Source organism: Triticum aestivum, chromosome 6D (assembly GCF_018294505.1).
Source record: "Triticum aestivum cultivar Chinese Spring chromosome 6D, IWGSC CS RefSeq v2.1, whole genome shotgun sequence".
In the NCBI taxonomy this organism is placed as follows: domain Eukaryota; kingdom Viridiplantae; phylum Streptophyta; class Magnoliopsida; order Poales; family Poaceae; genus Triticum; species Triticum aestivum.
This window is the reverse complement of record NC_057811.1, coordinates 398333070-398351290: the sequence shown is the minus strand read 5'-3', so window position 1 is coordinate 398351290 and position 18221 is coordinate 398333070. Positions and strand designations below refer to the sequence as shown.

Below are 18221 nucleotides of genomic sequence, written 5' to 3'. Positions count from 1 at the left end.
GCAAATAAAATCCAAATAATGTTTTTAACATTTTTCCTCCAGTATTTCATTTGTTTTGGAGAAGTCATATTTTCTCCTCTCGTTTATTTAAAATGAAATATTTTTTTCCGGAGAGAAAAAATAATTAAAACCACAATCCTCGTTTGAAAAATCAAATTTTAAAATTCGAGAAATCCCCAACTCTCTCCGAGGGTCCTTGAGTTGCTTAGGATTATCGAGGATTTGTCAAAATGCAACAAAACATGATATGCAATGATGATCTATGTATAACATTCCAAATTGAAAATTTGGGATGTTACAATCACGGCGAGTACGACTCCATCAACCCCGTTCATTAGAACGCTTCCGCTCGCGATCTACAAGGTATGTAGATGCACTCCTTTCCCCTCGTTGCTAGTATATTCCATAGATGGATCTTGGTGATGCGTAGGAAAAATTTAAATTCTGCTACGATCACCAACACTTTTGCCTATATAATAATAATAATAATAATAATAATAATAATAATAATAATAAAAGGGAGGTGTGTTTCTCTGAATTTTTGGTCCGTTCATCATATGGAATTATTTTCTTTCGTACCTATTTGACGTGGTACTAAATTTTTTGTCCATCCATGCATAAATAAATTTTTAGGTTGGACCTCCAAACTGTCCAGTTAAGGGCATGCTCCACATTTCCCCCCCTCGATTGGGCCATAGGGAGTCAGTTCCCTACGTCGGCCAAGGGGCCTACTCCGCATCTTCTTCTTCTTTTTCGATTGGGCCGCAAGGAAAAATAAATGAGTGTTCTCTTTGTAACCTATGTTGTGAGTAAGCCGATTGCAATTACATAACACATGCTCCGTTGGGCCTTTGTCAGGCCTGAAAAAATCACCAACTCAATAAGTTGGTTCTTTCTATTATCACTAAATATAAATAGTACTATCTCGCCGGCTTAGAACCAAAAACACTAATTTATATACGTCTTGGAGTTACCTGTCATCGACCAACTCAATAAGTCAGTTTGGAATCGATAAACATAGGATGAGGATGATGACGTGAGAAAAAGAGAGTGAGTCCCGCTAAAATAACGTAGGAATATGATCTCCTAGGCTAATTAAATGGTGCGCACCGTGCAAGGCACCAAGCGTGGATGGCCGTGCACACGCTGCAGGGCCTGCCCACCCGCCACGTCCATCATATCCACTGGCAACAGACAGGCCGCATACTTCAACGAGGAAGAGTAGGGAATGGGAGATGGCGACGTCTCGAGTCCTGTGAGCCATGTTTGATTGAATTTATAGTAAAATATAATGAAATCCGTTATGTTTATATAAAATCTGACCGTGTTTGATCGAATTTCGCCCAGTTAGTTTGAGTTATTATGAAAATTTATCCGGCTAGCGTTGGATGGGGTCCTCCCACATTCGTGTCCGCGGACGGATGCGAAATGATTTTTGTGGGTTGCCGTTGAAGATGCCCTGATGTCTAGAATGCCAATCTGATCATATGTTTCCAATCCGATGAATGGGAACATAGTTGAACCAGAGTTGGCCCAGGCGGGTTTGTGGAGCGGCTGCCCAGCTACGTAGGCCCAGTTGACACACGATCGAGCGGTGAAATTAGCATGTGCGCATTGTAGTTGCCCTGCTAGTTGATCAGACCCGTTAGTTTGTAGATCAGGCGGATGATGTTGTCTAAACACTGAGAAGTCTCGTAGGTCACCCGGTTTTACTATTTTTCAATTTAATTTTCTTATCCTATCATTTACAACCGGACGCTCCACATCCTTCTTAGACGCTGAGATGGCCTGCTCGGTCACTGTTTGGGCGCGGAATCGCTATCCAACCTGACGCCTGAAAGCGCAACCAAAACGTCCGAGCAGACCGACAACCGCCATATTCATATGTGGGGCGGAGATAGGGACGCCCGGATGTGCCAGCCACGTTGGATCCGGTCTATAATGGCCCACCCGACCCACATATATTCAACCATATCCGCACTCTGGAAGAAACCCTAGCCACACTCCACTTCACTCCCCTCTCCCCCAAGCTCTCCTTCGTCGAAATCCGTCCGTTTCTAGCATGGCAGGCAGCGAATCTAACTCCGGGATGTCTAGACCCGTTGACTGGGACCTTGTCCCTTACAGTCCCGAGAAGGAGATAGCAGTCCGTGTGGCTCTCCATCGCTCCCGGGAGGAGTGCGCCCGATCGTGGACGGGCTCATATCGCTAGGAATCCATTGTGTCCGCGTGAATGCGACTGGATCTGCCGGGGGCTCGTGGTGGGAGGCGTTGTACCCCTGCCTTGCCGAACGCAGTGCAGGCCGTCTGGCAGCTGAACCCCGGGATGGCAGCGCAACCCATTCGATGGCGTCGTCCCCGCGGGGGTGGGCTCCGAGCCGGAGGTCAACGTCGACATGGTGTATGGCAAGCACGCTGCAGACGCGAGGTGCAAGGCACCAAGAGCGGATGGCCACGGAAGCTCTCGCTGCCCAGGCAGCGAAGGCGGAGCCGCAGGCCGTCCGGCCCGACCGCTCGCCACATCCATCATCGACCTCATGCCCAGTTGCAACGAACAGATTGTGGACTCCGACGAGGAAGAGCATGGCATGGGAGATGAAGGCGCCTCGAGTCCCGTGAGCCGGTCCGTGTCACATGTCCTACATTACCTCGCCGGCAACTACGCCTTCACTTCGAGGGGTTAAGCCGGCCGCTGTACATGGACACGGTCGGAACAACAAGGATGGTTACTGGCGAAAATGTAGATTAATTTTACGTGGCATGTAATTGTATGGATTTGAGAATTTGAAAATGAGGTATCAAGTTGTGAAATCAAAATTTTGCATGCTGATCAGTCACTGTCCGCGGACACGCCTAGACGCAGATATATTTTTGATACTTGTGATCGTAGATACTCTCATGCTCTCTCTTCTTCTCCCTAGATTGCTTCAATAAGAGAGATCCCCTAAGCCGGCGACCGACCGTGCAGCCCCAAGTCGCACTCCTGCCCAAACTTGGGCTCCCATGCCCTACTCTTCCTGGCCCCTATGCACACATCTTTTTTTCCTCGTTGCCGTGGTGTTTTTTTGTGTGGTTTTGACGGAGCAATTTGTTGAAAATTACCGCACCTGCGAGCTTATAAGAGGGAGTGGAGGAGGGAATGGGTCCCCAACGAGGCACTGCGGATCCTCCGGTTGGGCACCAGTCGGTGGCGCTTGCATCATCATGTATCCGACCATGGTTGCATTTTTTTTAGACAATTGTATTTTTTTTTTTGAGGGGGGAGACAATTGTATTTTGTTGAAATTGGCCCTCGTCCGGACTGCAGAACATCGACTCATGGGCCCATAGTCCATCCGAGCCCAGAGCCCGACTGCGGAGCCTCTCTCTCTCACTCCCCAGCCCAACTTTGCCTCAAAAAAAAGAAAAACTCCCCAGCCCAACTTTATAAACCCGTCAATACATCCGGGCAGAGGCAGGCCGCACTGTCACTCTCCGTCTCCTCGCCAGCGACAGCGAGCAGTGAGCAGCGGGGCGCGTGCGGCGTCGGTGCCGAGAGCGACGCGGCCGACTCCGGCAGGCGCCTCCTGATCACCACCGCCTTCTCCTCCGCAATGGCGAACAGGGGAGGGAAAGGGTCCTACCCCCCGTCCAAGTCAGGTGATCCCCGTTCACCCCCCTTTCTTTTATCCCCCCTTTCCCCGTATTTTTTTTTGCGTCGATGTCGTCTCAACCCTCGACCAACGCAACATTCACCGGATAAAACCCGGTGGGTGTCGGGATCTTCGGCGTCTATCGAGTAGGATCCGATGCGAATGGCCAGGGATTAGGGTTTACAGAGCGCCGAGGGTTTTTGTTGTCACGGTACTGGTGCCCTGGCGGTTGGGCATCGAAAGGACATGAATTTTGGCCATTGGAGAAGGTTTAGATCCAATTTGATCGGTGCGAGGGCTTATGATTTGGTTGTTTATTATGTGGTTTTGGTCGGATTTTGTTATGGGTTTGATATATCCACTACAAAACAGAGCTGTTTGTGCAGGGCCTCTTTCGACTGTAGGACTTTTGAGAAGGGTTCCAGTCCTTAAGAGTTTTTTTCCTGACAATGCCCTTTGGATCGTAGAATTGGATTGGACCATCTGTTATGTGCGCTTATAGAAATACATCTGGCTAATATTTGTTACCAAATTAATCTTAACAACTTTCCTACTGGTTGTGTCACACTGATATGTGGTGTGGGTGGGTTCTTATAATTTGGTGTCTCAAGGAAAGCTGGAAAAGTATGTAATTGAGTTGATCGTGACACAGCTTGCTCAAAATGACGATGCATTAAAGGTTGCTGGGCATTGTGGAATCACTAGCAGCCTAATAGGTTTTGGTTCTGTTTGCCTGTGTATAAGGTAACACTAAATGGATCATTTGTGTTTATGCACAAGTGCATGGCTAAATTTAGCGATTCCTAAGGGTTTTAGTCTAACGAATGGTCCTTCCCGTCAACAAGAGAGCGAATATCCATGGATATGTCTTGCATGCGTTCCTTGGAAGAATTTTTGTTGAATTTGGTGCAGTTAAGCACATAAGCTTGGTCTGTATATTTAAATTCCATGCTTGAGCATCTTGGTGTGTTCTTTCTTTTTTCTGCTCTGCAGAGGAAGGTCGGCTGTTAATGCAGGGCATGTTTGGTTGGTAACTAATTGCCTTAGCTTAGGTGCTCAAATTCTTAGCCTCACTTTGGATTGCCACACTTTTTGTGTGTATGACATGTGGACTTATTTTGAACAAAAAGAATCTTGCCTTAGGTGTAGCTAGAACCAAACACCCACCTAACTTGGTCAAACTCGCCTAACTTGATATGTGGCAAAGTGTGGCTGGGAACCAAGCAGCCCCTTAGTTAATCCAACCTTCACTATTTTGGTGAAGGAAAATCCTTGGATCAAATGTAGAACTAAACTAGAAACTGAGGTATATGCCTATTCTGAAATATCACATGTGTGGTATGCTCGTGGTTCTGTGATAGTTAGCGTTTTTTCGTACCTGTGTTAGAACGGCTTACGACATGCCGTAAATTCTCTCTCAAGAATATACTACTTTGGAGAACATGATGATTTATCCCTTGCTTATTTGAAGTAATAGGTTATCTATTTCGCAGCATCTTAGTAACACACACTACAACCTTGTTGTCTTGTTGGAATGCGTGGAATGGAGTGATGTACATGTATCAAGTCTGCATATTGTACTGGGTGTTTTTGGAATTAATTTAAAATAGCAATATTTAGCAGCACTATCACCAAAGAACTAGCCATGGGCATGGGTGCGTGCAAGTTAGCTATCCACGTGGCAGAACCATGACTTAGTTTCGAGATCTTATGGGTTTCAACTCTAGCCTACCGCGACTTGTTTGGAACTGAGAGGCTTAAGTCAAAATGAAGTGAAATTGCGGGGCACAATTGAAGTGAAATTGCGGGGCGCAAATAAAGTGAAATTGCGGGGCACAACAGCAACAAGACAACCAGCGCCTATATATTGAGTTATTGACCTCCATTTCCGGTTCATCCCACCTCCAACTTTCCTCCTCTTCCCCTCTTCTCCAGATCTACTCCGCCGCCGCCTCCCATGGCGCCTCCATCGAGAAACCTTAACCCTAATCCGAACACTAACAACCCCGATCTTCCCTTCGACATGGGTATTCTCTTCGGTTCGCCTCCTACCGCTGCGCCCACGTTCCCTGCCGCCGTCGGCCCGCCGCCGCCGTTTGGCCCGCCGCCGCCGTTCGGCCCTTACTCTCACCCCTCGGCCACCTCTCCCTTTCACGGCGGCCCCTACCTCCACATGCAGGATCTTCATCCCCCTATGCCCCGCCCAGCCATCTCCTTCGCCATGCACCGCGCAGCCATCTCCTTCGCCATGCACCGCCCAGCCATCTCCTTCCCCATGCCCCGCTCCTTCCCCATTCCAGATCTAAATGCAAACCCTAGCTCCGCCTTGCCCGGCAGCTACCTTCACTACCCGCAGGATCTCCGATACCTCAACTCCTACAGGCGAGACCAGAACCTGAGTGTTAACCTCAGAGCCGCCTTGGGCCGCCTGCAGGATCGCCAATCTCCCATGGCCAGCTCAGGCAACTCCATCCACACACTGAACCCAAACACAAACCTGAACCTGAGCGCCAACCCCAGCGCCGCCTCGCACGGCCGCTACCTTCAGAACGCGCAGGATATTCGACATTCCATGCCCCGCCCAGTAATATCCTCTGCCATGCCAAACCGGAGCGACAACTCCCGCACCGTCGCAGGTGCCAAACCTGAACAGAATAAAGGTATTTATGTCTGACAGGGAAGTTTTTTAATCTAAGGCTTTTATGGTATGTTTTTTTGTTGTTCAGTTGTGTGATCCTGCTATATGATGATTGATGATTTTACAGCTGTATCAAGATGAATGCTGTGTTTTTTGAGAAATTGAGCTTTCGAAGGCAAGTTTAGAGTTTGACAGATTTCTTACCTGTTTTATTCTTGCAGGAGCACCGAACGGAAGGCAGAACAATTCTAATGATGTTATTCACCTTTCTGATTCTGATTCTGATTCTGATGGTAATGATATTGCCCAATCTCGTCATTAAACATTTTCCAGGCAACAGTTTATTTATTGGACTAAATCCTTTTTATTTTCAACTCACATTATCCTTCTTATGATATGTTTTATGTCTGGCTAATTGGTCTGGGCATGCCAAGTCACATGTGTTCACTGCTGTTCTACTTAAATCTAGTTTTACTACACTTATAACAGCTCTGCTCCATGAGAAAATCCTTTGGTATTTGCTTTTGTTATAAGAATTAAAGAATATCAGTTGTGTCTGCTAGCACCTTACGAGCTATCTGTCTGATATGATCGTTGTGCTTTATTTATCACTGTCAAGAAAATTCCATTTGTACGGTTGTACCCTGCTACCCTAGGGCTTAGGGCATCTTTAGCAAGAAGGTAGTAAACTTTTCTGTTTGAAAACTTGAAATGATACTTTTTGTTCCAGTAAAGATTAAAGAATCATTTAACTAGAAGAGTCCCACAACCTTCTACGCTCCCCAAATACTTATCTTGGCAGCCTTCATAGGATTCATCAAATACTACAGAAAAAATGTCGGAAGAGAATTATATACCATGTTTGTGGTTCCCCTTTGGTTTTATTTGCAGATGATTCGTTGACTATTTGCTCATAGTTGATGTTATTTACCATTACATTGAGTGTGAAAGGACACTTCATATCGTTTGTAGTTGAAGGCAAGACTGTTGTTTTGTTTCACCAATTTATGGCTGTGCATAATAAATGGTAATCATTGAGCTGCTTACATTGTAACTATTGCAGTATTTGATAGGGCAGGATATCTGATCACAGTACATAAATAAGCACTAAAATTTACCGGATAGTTGAATGAAACCAAATAAGTCAATGTGAATACTGTATTGATATATAGTTTAAAATATACAAGAACCTCATATATCACTGCCTGTATTTAGATTTTTTTGAAGAAGAGGCTCCCCCCACACACTCCAAGTCAAATGGGAAAGCTTCATCTGATAGCCTAAAAACTGGTGGAAAGGCTTCATCCTTTTCTAATGGTATGGATGCATCGTTTTGTACTTTTGCTATACATTCATCCATTCAAGAGTTGCCGATAAAACTGAAAGTTCTAGTTACACAATAGATTGCCTTTCTGTGTCTTTCATGTATTATGTTCTCATAGGAGAAGGTAGCAAAGGAGGGAAGGCATTTAGTGCTGGGAAAGGCGGGAAGGGCTCCGCATCAAATGCAAAGCCTGCAATGTCTGATGCAGAACTAAAGCTTCAGCTTGGTCAGTTCCTTCCATTGAAATATCCTCTATTTTTCTAGAAGCTTATTTTTGGCATAGTAACCTTAATAGTAGTTAAAGTTCGGTAGTTTATGGAATTTCAGTAGGCTCTTTACTTGAGAAGTTCCGTATAATGAGATTGTTAGTTTTACATCATTTGAAACGGGCACACATCTTATATTATGATTTTCAAATGTCCCTTCTGTCTAAACGTAAAATAGGCAATCTGATTCCCTCATAACAATTGGTTGCAGATATGCCTCCAAATTCTATATTGTTATCGAACTGTGAAGCAGCAGAAATGTTGCAGAAAATTCAAGGACATATGGCTATCTTATCAGAGGATCCGACTATAAAAATTCCCGAGTAAGGAATATCTCTTGTTTTAATTCTGTTATGTTCCGCTAATAATTGTTTACGTGGTGTTCCAGTCTGTTAGCTTGTGTGACTCCATGTTTAATCTTTTCTTCTTGCACCGGCAGGTCGTTTGACAAGGCCTTTCAATATGCAAAAGAAGGAAATCACTTCACCTCTGCGAAGTTGGTGAAAGAAATCCTGGAGTATCCTTTGTTTTGGTTAAGAACTAATATTAGAGATTGCATTGTGGTTACGCAGTTAAATTGTTTCCCCAAGCAACCACTTTGTAGTTAATTTCCTTGACTCGTAGCTGCAGACCTCTTAAAGACTATGGTGTTAATGATGGCGAGGTTCGTAAGCCTTCTTTTCCTCTCACCTTCTTGTATCTCATTTCCCTCTTCTCAAACATAAAACGGTTTGTTGTACCTGTAACAGATATGCATGATAGCAAACATTGGGCCTGAGACCATCGAAGAGGTTTATGCACTGATACCGTCTCTCAAGGTCAGTGTCTTTTGCTGACATTTGGGATATATGCCAATTCATATTTTACCAGGAACTCAGTCCTGCAAAATCCAAATTTCTTTGCACAGGCTACTAGGTCGATCAATGAAGGCAAGATCGTGGAGGCTCTTGCTGCCCTCGCTAACATAAAAGCCTCCAAGTGAACCTCAGCTACACAGGTAATCCTGGGGCGAATCTTTGAACCACACCTCTTCCTGATCGCTCGCCTTTCTTTATGATCTAAATTTCTGAATGGGTCTTAATCTTAACCATATATGCAGCTGATCGGGCAATGAAGGATCCGTAACGGGGGTCTCTGTGGTGTATGGTTGTTCACCGAAATCGAGCTCTTTCTTTCGAGGGCCGAAATCAAGTTGTGTGTATGTAAACCGTGCTGTGCACCTGTGTGCCAGCTCTAGGTCTGGCTGGTTGAACTTTGACTTTTGGAAACTAGCTTGTGTCTAGCTGCCGGTTTAGCTAGTTGTTGAGGTGATGTACTCTGAATTGCCAAGTTATGCCCGATGGTCTGGCACGCCTGAACGATGAATATTGTTGTTGCGGCCTGTGTGTTTCTGCATTTGTAGTTTACTTCTCTGTGAATCGTATCTCTTCTGGGTGCAGCTTTTTACTTCTAGTTTGGGTTTTCTGTAGACGGCAGCTCTGGTAGGGCAGAACGAATTTGTAGGTTCATCGGTTTTAGCTAGAACGATTAGCAATCCTACATAAAAACCTATTTGATTTGAATTTGTAGTTTCAGCAGTTCTAGGGCTCCTTTGATTCAAAGAAATCTTATAGGACTGAGGATTTAGATCCTTAGGAATGTTCCATACATTGTTATTCCTGTAGCTTTGTAAATCATCTGTTTGTTCTATTCCTGTGTTTTGAGAATCCTATACATCAAAGCAACCTATTTTGCTCTTAGGAATCCAACATAAAACCTATTTTGTTTACTACTACATTGGTTTTATTTTTCACCCTTCACTTGCTTTTTTTTGGGTGCGTTTAGATATATCTGCTGCTTGCAGAGACTGCTAGGTTATCAAAGTTTGCTTGGGGGTGCATAGGACCATTTGAACCGCTAAGCAAATTCTCCTTTGAGGACATTCCTGTTTTCCTAGTTCGGCATTGATTTGAGTCCTTTCTCTGACCTGTTTGTTTCAGTTTCAATTGGCTCTGAATCACCTGTCGATTGCCACTGAAGTACGTCTGGACATGCTTCAGCAAATTGCATTGAAAATGGCTCGGAACTAGATTTAGCTTCACTCGCAAAGCTGATTTTCAATAGTTTGTTTCAGTTTTTTATATTTTTTCTATCAGAATCTGCTGTCTAAAACTATCGAATATCCTTGGTTTTAATTTTTAGTTCTTTTATTTCTTCTGGAAGGAAACTGCTTTGCTAGTACTAGCACTGCATAAACCCTCGAAGACTACAAAAACGGCGTGGTGTATACCGTGCAACTTATTCTTTTGACAGTTACTGTGCAACTTTTTATTTTTTATGTAGGGTTGTTGAATATCAACAACTTATTACACATAATCCAATTTCTTTAGAGTGAGTTGAAGGAGTAGGTTTTATTAGCAGAGAAGAAGATTACGAGCTTTTGGAACAAAATGGGATCTTCGTAAAGTGGATCCTTATGAGTTTTACAACCAATTCGATTTTATGCCTGAACATACTTCAGCCAATTGCATTGAAAATGGGTTGGAACTAGATTTAGCTTCCCTGGCAAAGTTGATTTCTAATAGTTTATTTCGGTTTTGATATTTTTTCTGTGAGAATCTGCTGTCTAAAACTATCAAATATCCCTGGTTCTAATTTTTAGTTCTTTTCTTTCTTTTGGAAGGAAACTGCTTTGCTAGTACTAGCACTGCATAAACCCTCGAATGGCCTGGTGTATACAGTACTGTGCAACTTTTTTTGACAGTTACTGTGCAACTTTTTATTGGTATGAGAAAATGGATAACGGCAGACATCAAATCTACTGAACCCCACGGCTGAAGTACATGACTTTCGTTGCTAACCCCACCAGCGACAGCGGGCAGCCACGCACAGCACAGCAGCACAAAGACAAAACCCCACCGACTCGCCGCCGCCCCGGTTTGGTTGTCAGCGCCTCCCGGCCGCCGCGGGGTAATCGAACGGCAGCGGCCGCACGTCGTCGCTGAGCGGGCCGGCGTGCCGGAACCCGTAGTCCCTCAGCACCTGGTCGTCGGCGAAGTTGAGCGCGCGCCGCATGCCGTCGTCGCAGCTGTCCCCGGAGTAGTCCCGGTTCCGGTCGCCGCTGCAGGGCTGGCAGCCCGTGAAGTGCGTCACGAACGGCCGCCTCCACCCGCGCACGCCGCTCTCCGCGAGCCCCGCGCCCGCCAGCGCCGCCTCCCTCGCCGCCGCGTACGCCGCGTGGTCCCAGCTCGCCGCGTGCCGCTTCCGCAGCAGCGCCGCCGCCGGCGCCCGCCGCTCCATCGCCTCGTACCGCGCCGCGATCTCGCCCAGCCGCCCCACGATCTCCACCCAGTAGCCCTGGAAGTAGTAGTCGTTCTCCAGGAACACCTTGGCCCGCCACGGGCTGCCCTTGTGCTGCAGCATGTACACCAGCGCCGACTGGTCGTCCGACTCGTTGAACACCTTGTCCCTGAACGTGGACGTGAGCACGGCGCCCCACCGGCGGTAGTCCGGCGAGTCGGGCCCCATGGCGGCCCAGGCGTCCATGAAGTCGAGCGACCACTGGCAGTTGCGCACGAGGAACACGCCGGCGTTGAGGCCCGTCCACGACGGGCTCGCCTCGTCGTACACGAGGCTCGGCCAGCCGTTGACGACGAGGTTGTGGCCGCGGTACCGGCGCAGCGGGAGGCGGAAGTCCATGTCGGTGAGCACGGCGTCCGAGTCCACCCACCAGACCCACTCCGCCTCCGGGTGCGCCACCATGGCGGCCCGGATCAGCGGGATCTTGGCCCAGTACCGGTCCATGGACGGGCGGAGCAGCGCCGTGTTGTACAGCAGCTGCACGCCGTTGAGGCGGCAGTAGTCCGCCTTGTTCTTGAGGAGCCGCGTCAGCACGTGGTCGCCCGTGGGGGAGCGGCACGGCGTCGGCTGCGAGCCGGACACCATCAGGACGCACCCCTCGCCGGCGCCGGCCAGCTCCGGGTGCGCGCGGAGCCACTGGGCGCGCTTCTCGTCCCACCCGGTGATGGGACGGTCCACGGTGTACGTCACCTCCGGGTCGTCATAGAACGTGCGCCGATCACCACCGCCGCCAGCAGCGGACGACGACCGTCGTCCCAGCAGGACGGCGGGCGGAGCGAAGGGCGATGCCAGCGTGAGAAGCAGCACGGCGCCCACCGCGGCGCCGGCGGAGAAGAGGAGCGCGTCGCCGAGCAGGGAGCGCGCCATGCCGGTGCCAGTGCCAGTGATGCGAACCAGAGCAGCCCGGTGCCGTTGGCCGTCTCGGGGCGCTGTAGTACTTCCAGCGCACCGCAGGCGCCGCGATGGCATGCATGGGGCGTCCTGGCTGGCTGGCATCGTGAGGCGAGCGGAGAGGGGGCATATAAAGCCGCGCCGCGAGTCGTTTAGCCGGTGGCACGTACAGCGTGCCTGCGGTGCGGGATTGGGTTGGCGTATCCGTTGCGTCCGAGTGAGGTGCACTGGATAACAGATGGAAGAGGGCACCGTCGCAAGCAGCCGCGGCTTCGGATCGAAGATTACGACCCTTTTTCATGAGCGAGAGGGGACGGAAATGACAGGCGCATTTTGGTTTGTTTCATGCATAACAAACCCGGACTAACAGCCAAAAGGTGACGGCCGGCACCCGGCGGTGACCTGGCTGGCTCCACGGCCGGGCACAACAAGATCGCTTGACTTGTTGCCTCCTCTCCCCTTAACCAACGTGCCTCGATGGAAAGATACTTTCATGTCCTCGATCTACTTTTGCAACCTTTTTTGTACGTGAACCGTAGTTCTGAATTCCGAACTGAAAGAGTGGCATGCATGGTAAATCGTGTGTGGCAGCAAGCAAGCAACTGAGCGAGCGCACGCGGCTCCGGACGGCGGGGTGGCTGGCTTGCCAAGTGTTGTGCTGCATGCGCCGTCGCCAGTGCAGTGCACGACGAGATTCCGGCTTTCTGCAGCCACTGTGACTGCCTGCCGAGCAGCCCGTGGCCATGGACTGCATCTGCGTGCTCAGACAGAATACTGAGAGCAGAATTTTGTGTCTTTTTTTTTGTTTGTTTTGAGAATCGCAGATGTTTGCGTGTGCAGAGCATCTTGAATCATTCATGCTCATGCATGCCGTCTCGGTAGAAAGCCCAAAAACCCGGAACTTGAACATCGACGACCCACTAGTCTACTACACCCCCAGTGATACCGACCAGTGAACAAGATCAACTAAGAGCATCTTTAATCAGATTGGGCTAATTTGAACCCTCATAGCGGACGTGTCCGAGCAGTGCGCGCGAACATGCCCACCGAAAAGCAGTGTGCGCGAACATGCCCACTGAAATCTCATTTGTCCGCAGGTGCAACCGCACGTCTCAAAGTGTCTGGGCACATAGGAGTACATGTGATTGGTGGAGTTGGTTCGCAGCACACTAAAATGAGGAAAGAAAGAAAGGAAGTGGTCCGGAATGAGCCGCGTTCTACGTGGCCGGGTCTAGGCCTAGATGACGGTGGTGGGCTGAGGTGCCTCGGAGGCCATGCCTATCAAGTTTGTTGTCTGTTATTTGGCAAATTTTAACATGGTCCCTCTTACTTCCTCTTTTCACATTGGTTTAGTTTAACTTAATTTCTGCAGAACTCATTAAGTTTTGTTGGTTTGCACGTAATATATTGAGCTTGGTTAAATTTCATCTGAATTTCATGTTTTAAGTGTTCGAAATGAGGGACATTTTGAGATACTGCATTGAATGCCCGACGCCAGGCAGAATGTCCGTGTCGGACGTGTCCGCGGACATTTGGGGGCGTCCGTTTGATGCATAGCGTTGGAGATGCCCAAGAATCGCTGAAAATTCTATTTCTTCAAATTTCTCTATCTTCTCAAAATTTGTACTAGGTCAGATTGCTTTATTTGCAGCATAAATCTGATTTTGAACCATCTTGACTCCTACAAGTTGTGCATATATTTTTGCGAGACAAGTTTATATGAATACATTCCATCATAAATTTGCAGTTATGAAGTTCAAGGGCAAAAGTGAACACCACCATGCAAGTGTAGGGACCCTTGATGAGTTTCATTTATAGTATGTAGCTATGCAGCCCCATGTAAGAATTGTGGGAAGCGTAAAACCCTTTGCTTGGGTCACACTTATATTTATAGAAACAGTGTCGTGGCTTACAAGAAGATGTTGATCGATAGATGGTTTACAGAATCAGTTTGTCTAATTCACATCTAGATGTTTTTTAAGGATGTCACATCGAATCAGTTTGTCTAATTCACATCTAGATGTTTTTTAAGGATGTCACATCTAAACTCCCACAAATATATAATGCAGCAACAAAAAATAAAAAAAACTAGCACAAAAAAATAGACCACAAACAGAGTGGACATCAGCTTAGATGTGTCCTAGACAGACCCTTACAGAATGTCGGCGGAGGAGATAAAAAGAAGAAGAGATAGAAAGAGATTACAGAATTTAAACATCTTTCCTATCTCTATACAACCATTTTAACACTCTAGAGGTTCTCGAGCGCCCTATGTTACTGATGAGTTGATGCTGTGTTGTTTGATAATTGTAGACATGAGGATCACATGAACGAGGCATGGTATAGTGCTATTTAAGTATTTATATGTTGCATTTTGCTGGTTATTGTTCACATAAGATCTGTTTGCTCAATAGCTCGACACAGCAAAGGAGTTTCTGCTAAAGAATCATGTTAAGATGTAGTCGATTATCCACATGTAACCTTTTAAGCTCTTCACTTGCTACTGCTGGTCTTCCTTTCCTTTTTCCAAAATATAGTGGGACTGAGTCGTCAACAATGGCCTGTCAATCTGAGTAATGCTTCTCCGGCATGCAGATATGCTAAATGAGTTCCTATTACTACTACTCCAACAAGTGAACCTGAATTTTACAGCTCTTACATGAGCATTAGTAGACGTCGCCCGGTAACAAAACAGAATCATGTATGTGCATCAACATTAACAATAAGATATAAAAAACTAAACCCGGTCTAGGATGTTGGAAATTTGTGGCTACCTGGTCTACCCTCTAATTCCTCTGCCTTTTTCGTGGTGCCGCTCACAATGCATCTTGAGGCTAGAGGTAGGGACCTATTTATAGACTCCACCTCCAGGCGTTTTATTATTCCACCTGTTTCCGGAAAGATCCGCACGACTCCTTGGCAATGTTACCAACCACGATCAAACATGTCAGTTTTCCGAGTCTAAGTATACTAGTCCCTAGCACACATGTGTGAGTCATGTGCCATGATTAGATTGTATATATGAGATCAACTTCCAATCTTAATCATGTGGGTCAACAGCCTGCAGAGCCGATCCTGCAAAGCAAACCCAGCTCTTCCACCCTGTGATGTCCCGGAAAAAATACGCACCCACACATAAATTCCAGTAGAGTCGATCCCTATTAATTCCTCTATTGTATTCCATTACAGTCGTCCTCGGCACCTCAAGTATTACTGTTGGGGAACGTAGTAATTTCAAAAAAATTCCTACGCACACGCAAGATCATGGTGATGCATAGCAACGAGAGGGGAGAGTGTTGTCCACGTACCCTCGTAGACCGATAGCGGAAGCGTTAACACAACGCGGTTGATGTAGTCGTACGTCTTCACGAGCCGACCGATCAAGTACCGAACGCACGACACCTCCGAGTTCAGCACACGTTCAGCTCGATGACGTCCCTCGAACTCCGATCCAACAGAGTGTTGAGGGAGAGTTACGTCAGCACGACGGCGTGGTGACGATGATGATGTTCTACCGACGCAGGGCTTCGCCTAAGCACCGCTACTATATTATCGAGGTGTAATATGGTGGAGGGGGGCACCGCACACGGCTAAGAGATCAATAGATCAATTGTTGTGTCTAGAGGTGCCCCCCTGCCCCCGTATATAAAGGAGCAAGGGGGGGAGGCCGGCTGCCCTTGGGGCGCGCCAAGGAGAGGGGGGGAGTCCTCTTCCTAGTAGGAGTAGGACTCCCCTTTCCTAGTCCAACTAGGAAGAGAGGGTGGGAAGGAAAGAGAGGGAGAGGGAGAGGGAAAGAGGGGCCGCGCCCCCCTCCCCTAGTCCAATTCGGACTCCTCATGGGAGGGGGCGCGCCACCTCCTGGGCTGCTGCCCTCTCTCTCCCCTCAGGCCCACTAAGGCCCAATACTTCCCCGGGGGGTTCCGGTAACCCCTCCGGCACTCCGGTTTTATCCGAAACTTCTCCGGAACACTTCCGGTGTCCGAATATAGTCGTCCAATATATCAATCTTTATGTATCGACCATTTCGAGACTCCTCATCATGTCCGTGATCACATCCGGGACTCCGAACAACCTTCGGTACATCAAAATATATAAACTCATAATATAACTGTCATCGTAACGTTAAGCGTGCGGACCCTACGGGTTCGAGAACTATGTAGACATGACCGAGACACGTCTCCGGTCAATAACCAATAGCGGGACCTGGATGCCCATATTGGCTCCCACATATTCTAGGAAGATCTTTATCGGTCAGACCGCATAACAACATACGTTTGTTCCCTTTGTCATCGGTATGTTACTTGCCCGAGATTCGATCGTCGGTATCTCGATACCTAGTTCAATCTCGTTACCGGCAAGTCTCTTTACTCGTTCCGTAATACATCATCTCGCAACAAACTCATTAGTTGCAATGCTTGCAAGGCTTAAGTGATGTGCATTACCGAGAGGGCCCAGAGATACCTCTCCGACAATCGGAGTGACAAATCCTAATCTCGAAATACGCCAACCCAACAAGTACCTTCGGAGACACCTGTAGAGTACCTTTATAATCACCCAGTTACGTTGTGACGTTTGGTAGCACACAAAGTGTTCCTCCGGTAAACGGGAGTTGCATAATCTCATAGTCATAGGAACATGTATAAGTCATGAAGAAAGCAATAGCAACATACTAAACGATCGAGTGCTAAGCTAACGGAATGGGTCAAGTCAATCACGTCATTCTCCTAATGAGGTGATCCCGTTAATCAAATGACAACTCATGTCTATGGCTAGGAAACATAACCATCTTCGATTAACGAGCTAGTCAAGTAGAGGCATACTAGTGACACTCTGTTTGTCTATATATTCACATATGTATTATGTTTCCGGTTAATACAATTCTAGCATGAATAATAAACATTTATCATGATATAAGGAAATAAATAATACTTTATTATTGCCTCTAGGGCATATTTCCTTCAGTCTCCCACTTGCACTAGAGTCAATAATCTAGATTACAGAGTAATGATTCTTACACCCATGGAGCCTTGGTGCTGATCATGTTTTGCTCGTGGAAGAGGCTTAGTCAACGGGTCTGCAACATTCAGATCCGTATGTATCTTGCAAATTTCTATGTCTCCCACCTGGACTAAATCCCGGATGGAATTGAAGCGTCTTTTGATGTGCTTGGTTCTCTTGTGAAATCTGGATTCCTTTGCCAAGGCAATTGCACCAGTATTGTCACAAAAGATTTTCATAGGACCCGATGCACTAGGTATGACACCTAGATCGGATATGAACTCCTTCATCCAGACTCCTTCATTTGCTGCTTCCGAAGCAGCTATGTACTCTGCTTCACATGTAGATCCCGCCACGACGCTTTGCTTAGAACTGCACCAACTGACAGCTCCACCGTTCAATGTAAATACGTATCCGGTTCGCGATTTAGAATCGTCCGGATCAGTGTCAAAGCTTGCATCAACGTAACCATTTACGATAAGCTCTTTGTCACCTCCATATACAAGAAACATATCCTTAGTCCTTTTTAGGTATTTCAGGATGTTCTTGACCACTGTCCAGTGATCCACTCCTGGATTACTTTGGTACCTTCCTGCTAGACTTATAGCAAGGCATACATCAGGTCTGGTACACAGCATTGCATACATGATAGAGCCTATGGCTGAAGCATAGGGGACATCTTTCATCTTCTCTCTATCTTCTGCAGTGGTCGGGCATTGAGTCTTACTCAACTTCACACCTTGCAACACAGGCAAGAACCCTTTCTTTGCTTGATCCATTTTGAACTTCTTCAAAACTTTGTCAAGGTATGTGCTTTGTGAAAGTCCAATTAAGCGTCTTGATCTATCTCTATAGATCTTGATGCCCAATATATACGCAGCTTCACCGAGGTCTTTCATTGAAAAACTCTTATTCAAGTATCCCTTTATGCTATCCAGAAATTCTATATCATTTCCAATCAGCAATATGTCATCCACATATAATATTAGAAATGCTACAGAGCTCCCACTCACTTTCTTGTAAATACAGGCTTCTCCAAAAGTCTGTATAAAACCAAATGCTTTGATCACACTATCAAAGCGTTTATTCCAACTCCGAGAGGCTTGCACCAGTCCATAAATGGATCGTTGGAG

The 18221-nt window shown here is 46.9% G+C and overlaps 2 protein-coding genes across 3 annotated transcripts; one reads left to right on the top strand and one right to left on the bottom strand.

The window, feature by feature from the left end:
• Positions 1–7485: 7485 nt before the first annotated feature.
• LOC123145343 (serine-aspartate repeat-containing protein F) lies at positions 7486–9278 on the top strand (the record flags this gene model as incomplete). 2 transcript variants are annotated; one of them, XM_044564736.1, is given in 8 exon segments in its annotated part: positions 7486–7587; positions 7719–7820; positions 8072–8183; positions 8300–8377; positions 8491–8524; positions 8610–8678; positions 8768–8857; positions 8960–9278. In XM_044564736.1, coding segments are annotated over 7 exon segments (572 nt in total), but the record flags the coding sequence as incomplete, so codon positions are not given.
• A 1313-nt stretch (positions 9279–10591) lies between these two features.
• Positions 10592–12211, bottom strand: LOC123141726 (probable glycosyltransferase 7). The gene has a single exon (XM_044560801.1). The coding sequence runs from the start codon at positions 12193–12195 to the stop codon at positions 10786–10788; it is 1410 nt and encodes a 469-aa protein (XP_044416736.1). The 5' UTR covers positions 12196–12211; the 3' UTR covers positions 10592–10785.
• Between the last annotated feature and the right edge of the window lie 6010 nt (positions 12212–18221).